Here is a 6,623-nt window from a genome sequence, read left to right on the forward strand (position 1 = left end):
CCTCCACACGCACGTCCACTTTGTTGTTGCTCAACTGTAAGACATACAGTGAGAAAGTTGTGCGGTGCTGTTGCACCCATCGCTTAATAATCGCTTTGTCATCTGAAGCGCTTTCGCGAGGGGCGAGCACTACAGGTATCGCCCGCATTGCGGGTACACGAGAGCCACCTCGTTGAGCACGCAGACAAGTGCGATAAGTTTCAACGGAGATTCTTGTGGAACCAAGAGTCGAGCTTGAAGAGCTTTCCGTTTGGCAAGCTCATCTTTCGTAATTGCTGAGTGCCCGATGATGTGGAGGCATAACGATTGAGTTACCATGTACACTGCTTCCACAGCGGGATCCGCCGGGCGGAAGACATATTCCACACGAGGGTCACTGACCGGCCGTGGATGTGCGCGCATCAGAGCCGCCTTACGGGCATCTTCCAGCTACCGCATCTGTATCTCATCGAGGTCATTGGTGACTACGACACGTTCCTCAGGTGACGAGAAGTCAGGAATCGGACATGGGGTCCGCAAGGCGCGAGCAGGGCACGTCTCACTCCGCTGGTGCGGCTTGCCTTCCTCATCATTCCGTCCGAGAAAAGGAGTGTCAGACTCGAAAAGGAGTGACACAGGGATCATTGAGAACGGAAGTCATTTGGTTCCGACGCATTGTCTAACGGACACGCAAGCCTCGTTGAGGCAATAATCGATTGGAACTGAAAATGTTCTCAATCTCAATGGAGGAGAGTGTAACGGGGTTACACATACCCTAATAACAGGGGGGGGGTGTCACACCAGATGGACATGGCGTGACCACACCTAAACCAAAAAACAGTACGGGGCTGGATAGCCAGTATTTATACATGTATTTAGATTCTACTTTACATATTAGAAAAATCTATGCATTTAAAATAAGGCGGCTTTGCCGCTGATAAAAAAAAATAAAGTCAGTTTTGGATTTATACGGAAGGATTAATTAGCCTTGGGTTGAGGTTGTAATTACCGTTGGAGTAAGCGAATTGCGATCCGCTAAACTCGTACTTGTTCTATGCATAGAACGAAAGTTCGGTGACCAAACTTACGCTCCTCTAAGCGCAAAGCACCGGCAGCCCCGCTGCAACTAGAGTCAACTTCTCCACCAGCTTTGACACTAGAGTCACCTGCTTACAGCATTGACTAAATGTTCCGCGAAAGATACAAATAACATACCGTCAGTTGATCAGGGATTATTTTTGCAGACCGCGATATACGATCTTTTTTGTCATATCCTAACATAGCGGCCAATGGTCTTTCTGTCATCCAAGCTCTGCACAATACCTGCTGTAACTTCCATTCTCAGCGACTCATAAAATCTTATGTTATGCAGCGAAGCTATCGCGGTTCCGTGCCCGCGTCCAAATCACTTCTGCTTAGTGACACTGGTGAAAACCCTCACTTGGATAAAATATATGAAACTGTTATTTTTTGACTTACACATAATCCACGGCTCATAGCGTTCAAACCACGCCATACTTTGAATGCAACTGAAACGCGGATCAGACTTAGGATAAGGCGTCATTTACGCTGCTCAAAACTGCAAAGCTCAAATACGGGTCAAATAATCTTTGACATTTCAGATTTAGTCTTCATCGTAGTTGTTTGAATATGCATCGGTATTTGCTATTTCATTATCTCCGTGGACCGTCTTCTGTTTTTGACAGAGGTGATTGCGCGACATTCCGTTATCAAATAGAATTTTTGACAGCTACGCAGTGCTCAGGTAAATAGATAGGGTGATCAAAAACCCTGTGTCGCAAGCTTCACCTCGCTTACATCGATATACTAGTTCAAAATATGTTTTTTACCAAACCTCCACAAATTACACTAAATATGTTTCCACCTAGTGAACAACCTGCCCTAATGGTACACGACGTTTACCTGCAATGGATTTGCAAATGACCATGCAACCCAGCCCTTCATACCATTTAACATAGGAGAAGGGAGCGCGGAAGTATCATCCTTGATCGCCGCATTACGGCTTGGCAGAAGAGATCTATACTTCCCCCCACATCGTCGAGGTTCACCACCTCCACTGCGTTTTAAGAGCTTATTCCGCTTGTACTTTAGATAGCATTGGCGGCGCATAAGCCGTACTGAAGATTGATTGCAACACTCACCAGCGGATGAATGTAGAATTTCGTGAAGGAGTCCCACATGTATGGAGACCTACATGAAGATGGAAGCTGTTAGCACCTTCAAAATGTGGGTCTATTATCGACTTGGCGTTGCCAATGGAGAGATTCTGCTAGTTCTGGTCTAAAATGATGGTGGAAATGTGTGCAATACATTTGGAATGCTTGACAGGTGGGGTGATAGTAGTTCAGGCAAAGCGCGATTTTGGTAGTCTAAAAAGTGTTTGTAGACGGCTTTGAGAAATCATTACGAACTTTTATCGACTCTAGTGCGTCGGACACCCTTGTTTGGGTTGACTGGGCATGTTGTTAGCCTGCTTAATGTGAAAAAGGAAATGATCAATGGATCAACAATGAAGATTCGATGGTTACCCGAGATAATGTCACTTTAACACTATCCATGTGGGAAATTTCGCCCTTACAGTGCAATTGCCCTAAGTGTCAATTCTTGCGCGGCCTTATAGCTTGGAATCTGCTCGCGATGCGCTGCTCCGTCAGGGACATGCCCGGCTTAATGTATATTGAGATAATCGCCTCATTTCTACCTCTGAAGAGTTAAGTGGATGGCATAAGCGGTTTCACGGTTGGAGTTGGTTTGCACCACAGACGCCTGGTTAGGGCGTTACTGGAAATGTCGCACTGTCCCATTTTTTTACCTAGTAAACGCCTTCATGTGAGAATCTTTGCTTCTGGCTTTCGGTTCTTCCACTCACACATCTGGACCAAAGATAGACTTGATCTAAGCAAGCGTGTTGGTTGTCCAGGAGACAGGGAGACAGATAAATTGTGCCACTTTCTGCGGAGATACAATCTAGAAAACTTGGTGATCAGATTGACTACAAATGATTGCCAAGTGCACCGGGCATATTGCGTTATCAGCCTACGTATCCCACAGACTGCTTCTTTTATGGAGTCTTTCCGTCTTCATCTTTAACAGTAGTTTTGTATTTCTTGGTTCTTGTTGGTGTACACATCAGAAGAGCATGAATTTTGTTTCATTAACCATATTGGGATCCATTTTGATAGGAGTGTTCCAGCTTTGACAACTTGGGTGATCAGATTTAATATATATCCGATTATGAGCTTCGATACATCGCCAGCAGGGTGGCCGCCGTTCTCGGCGGAAAGACAAACGAAGTATCAGAGAGTCGAACGCACTCCATGCGCTTCGAGCAGCATTACATGCAAGCGAATTTTTGCTCGATGAGCGAGTCGAGAATTGGAGATGCTGGTGGCTGGGTTTGCTCTTCATGCTTACACCTAGTGTCTGATAATGTAGTGGCGCTATGACACTCTAAGAGGGCCTGTATGTTTGAAAATAGACTTCGGCGTGGCTGTATTGATTTCGTTTATGATTCGGCATACCGCTCTCACCGAAAAAAAACGGAGAGTCGTGCAGTGCAAATTAGAGAGTGAGACCCGTCCTTATTTTTGGACTGGTTGCTGCAGCAGCACGCTCATTGAATATGCACGGCTGTTTTCAGCATGTAAGAACTGTTAATGCTTCCTCTCGTCTCGCAAACAAAGTAAGTTTATAAGACCTGGAAATTAAAGCAGATGACTTTAAGCTTAAATTTAGTTGTATGATAGTCAAAGATCGCGATCTCGCTGCTGATAAGCGGTACCCAAGGTATTGAGTATTAAATAATATCGTGAAATATACTTATCGATATAACGACTGGTTCTTCATCATCTCCACGTCGTTTGGGACCAGTGCCATGTCTTCCTTCTAATCTCTTACGTATGAGTAGATCTCTAACATTCGCCACAGTAGTAAATCACGTTGCCAAACCAGGTTGTAATCTTCTTCGCGACTTCTTAACAGCCGATACTTTCAAAATGCCATCGGCGTCAATATCAAACGTCATATCGAACTGCGGTACGCCACGTGGCATGGGCGGTAGATCATTTAGAAATGTATTCAATCAACAAGTTGTTGTCGTGAGTCCACTTTTAAATTCTAAATACCTGATGTAGACCACTCGACTGATATTGTGCAATGTCAAAAACGTCTGCGACGTTTTAGTGGAAACTGTCGTGTTATACACCGCACAAGCTGTATGCTATCATATTTGAAAGTCTCAAATATCAAAAAGGGGGTGGAATAGTGTTTCTCATATTCAACATCATGCCGTCGAAAGCAGATCCAGTTCGTTACCTATTGGCTTGATTGTGAAAGTGAACGCATGACTTATCCTCTGGTCGAATTCGTGAGTGCATATTTGCAATAAGAGTTCCGTAGTGGGCTTAAGTGACAGGGTATACATACCGTACTATGTTTCCAAACAAGAATATGTATCCGCAGTAAGTTAAGTATCTGCATGTCCATGCAGCAAGAACTCTTCTGCACCAGCACATAAATTATGTGGTTCTCCGACGATACCGTCCTCGACCTCTGACGCTGATTAAACGTCTCTCTGTACTAAAAGCAGCCTATCTGCGAATTAATTTATTTTCAGCCGACCAAAAAAATGTGGTCACGAACCATCAAACTACCAACTCGCTTCGAGACCCATTTAAAACTTTTACTGCGAAAAGAGAAACATTTACCAAGTGTCTCAACTGTCTGCTTGAAACTTCAAGTCCGAACGCCCCACCATCGTCATACAGCTGCGTGTGTGACGGGCCACAGGCTGAACACTTATTATCTACAGTCTGAACTTGACTCTTCAAACCCGACCCGTTTAGCTTCGCCTTTTCGTAATATTCAATCGATTAAATTAGTAAGAATTACGCCAAACACTTTAGAGTGTAAACAGCTCATGGACATGGAGTGTGGCTGCAAGATGAAACGGGAAAAGGAGAGACAGGAGAGAGAGGCACTTAATATGGCTGAACAATGCTTTCGGAATCAAGATAATCAAGAGAAGGATCAAAACAAGAGGCTTGTAATGGACAGCTCGACAACCAGCGCACTTCAGAGTAGTTTTCACCGACGACATTTACCACAAGACTGTATCGCTTTTTCCAGCCCAGATGGTCGTAAGCTCTTTACTGAGGCGATCAACTGTAGTACGAACTACATGCAGATTTACTTTCCACTGGCTGAACAATTTATTACGCAAGCAGAACCTGCTTTCTGTGGTCTTGCTACGCTTGCTATGTGTCTAAATGCACTGCAAATCGACCCTGGTAGACTCTGGAAAGGACCGTGGAGATGGTTTAGTGAAGAGCTATTCGACTGTTGTACGTCCCTTAGTGTCGCCAAAGAAAAAGGGATCAGTTTGTCGGAGTTCATATGCCTTGCACGCTGTAACGGTGTGATTACAGAGGACTACCGAGCCACAAGTGACTTTACACTGGAGCAATTTCGAGAGATTGTCAAGCACAGTTGTGCTACAAGTTCCGAGATTGTGGTGCTAAATTACAGTCGCAAGGTACTCGGACAGACTGGAGACGGACACTTTTCACCAATTGGGGGATACCACGCCGAGAAAGACATGGTACTTCTGATGGACGTCGCAAGATTCAAGTACCCACCACATTGGGTAAAAATCTCGCGCGTATTTGAATCGATGCAGCTGATTGATCCGTCGATGGATTTGCCTCGTGGATTAGCCGTCTTGAAAATTCCAGTAGTACCAGCTCCACAGCCGTGCTGCTATAGCTCGTCGTCGATCGAATCGATGCGTTGCATGACCGACTTTACTCTTACTGCACAACGCTAGAGACTAAGTGCGACCACGACCATAATTTGCCGTGGCTGCGACGTCAGTCGGTACCACTATCTATTGCGGGCTGGCAAGCTCAGCTATACAAATGTATGAGCTTTTTGAGAGACTGCCGCGTCTATATATTATGTAATATTAAAAAATGGGATGTGAAAATTATTCAGCGGGTGATATGGTCACTAAAAGTGTCATTTGGCAAGGAGAAATTGATTCAATTACGCAAAACAAATTTGACTTCTGGATGCCTGGGCTTTCTGACTTACTTGAGACAATAAGTGGATGCGGTAGTGTAACAAAGACATCATATTTCGTAGCACTGTGGAAGACACTGAACAATTGCTATATCGTCAGAACCAGCTACAAACGTTGTCAGTAGTTGCCAGTAATTTCGTCTTTTGACCTGGCTCTCACATTACTATACACTAAACAAGTTTATTCTTATTTCCACCCGCCTTCAATTCGAAATGATGACAAAAGCGCACTCTTACTAAAATAATGTCTAACTGCAAAATACAATTATACAAAATTTACGTCACACTTTTGTGTAATTGTGAACATTCGGTTCCAAAAGCTGCACGTCAAGCAATACAGTATCCTCCCGATTAAGTACGCCCCCGTTTAAGTACGCATCCCAGAATGTACGCAGTTTATTTCGGAAAAAACAGTTTCAACTTTAGTTCTTGAACATGTCGTGCAATGTCATTTGCCGGGCATTTTGCATTTTTTTTGCGTTTGACGTTGATAGTGACCTGTCTGAGTTTCTGTTGAAAGGACTCAAACGAGGTCCTAAGATCAT

At 44.3% G+C, this 6,623-nt stretch overlaps 3 protein-coding genes across 3 annotated transcripts; 2 read left to right on the forward strand and 1 right to left on the reverse strand.

Annotated features, from left to right (window-relative positions):
* Positions 1-1,881: 1,881 nt before the first annotated feature.
* PHALS_03594 (uncharacterized protein) lies at positions 1,882-2,180 on the reverse strand (the record flags this gene model as incomplete). The annotated part of the gene is made up of 2 exons (XM_024717833.1): positions 1,882-2,056; positions 2,119-2,180. The coding sequence occupies 2 exons, from the start codon at positions 2,178-2,180 to the stop codon at positions 1,882-1,884; spliced, it is 237 nt and encodes a 78-aa protein (XP_024583293.1).
* Positions 2,181-4,627: 2,447 nt separating this feature from the next.
* PHALS_03595 (glutathione gamma) lies at positions 4,628-5,824 on the forward strand (the record flags this gene model as incomplete). The annotated part of the gene is made up of 1 exon (XM_024717835.1): positions 4,628-5,824. The coding sequence occupies one exon, from the start codon at positions 4,628-4,630 to the stop codon at positions 5,822-5,824; it is 1,197 nt and encodes a 398-aa protein (XP_024583294.1).
* Positions 5,825-5,827: 3 nt separating this feature from the next.
* On the forward strand, positions 5,828-6,334 carry PHALS_14948 (uncharacterized protein). The gene has a single exon (XM_024717836.2). It carries the CDS (start codon positions 5,970-5,972, stop codon positions 6,201-6,203), a length of 234 nt encoding a protein of 77 aa, XP_024583295.1. The 5' UTR covers positions 5,828-5,969; the 3' UTR covers positions 6,204-6,334.
* Positions 6,335-6,623: the final 289 nt, after the last annotated feature.

Source organism: Plasmopara halstedii (assembly GCF_900000015.1).
Source record: "Plasmopara halstedii genome assembly, contig: Scaffold_2386, whole genome shotgun sequence".
NCBI lineage: Eukaryota > Oomycota > Peronosporomycetes > Peronosporales > Peronosporaceae > Plasmopara > Plasmopara halstedii.

Excerpts from the sequence above, each read along its gene's own strand:
- PHALS_14948 (XM_024717836.2), top strand. The coding sequence starts at position 5,970 with ATGGGATGTGAAAATTATTCAGCGGGTGATATGGTCACTAAAAGTGTC.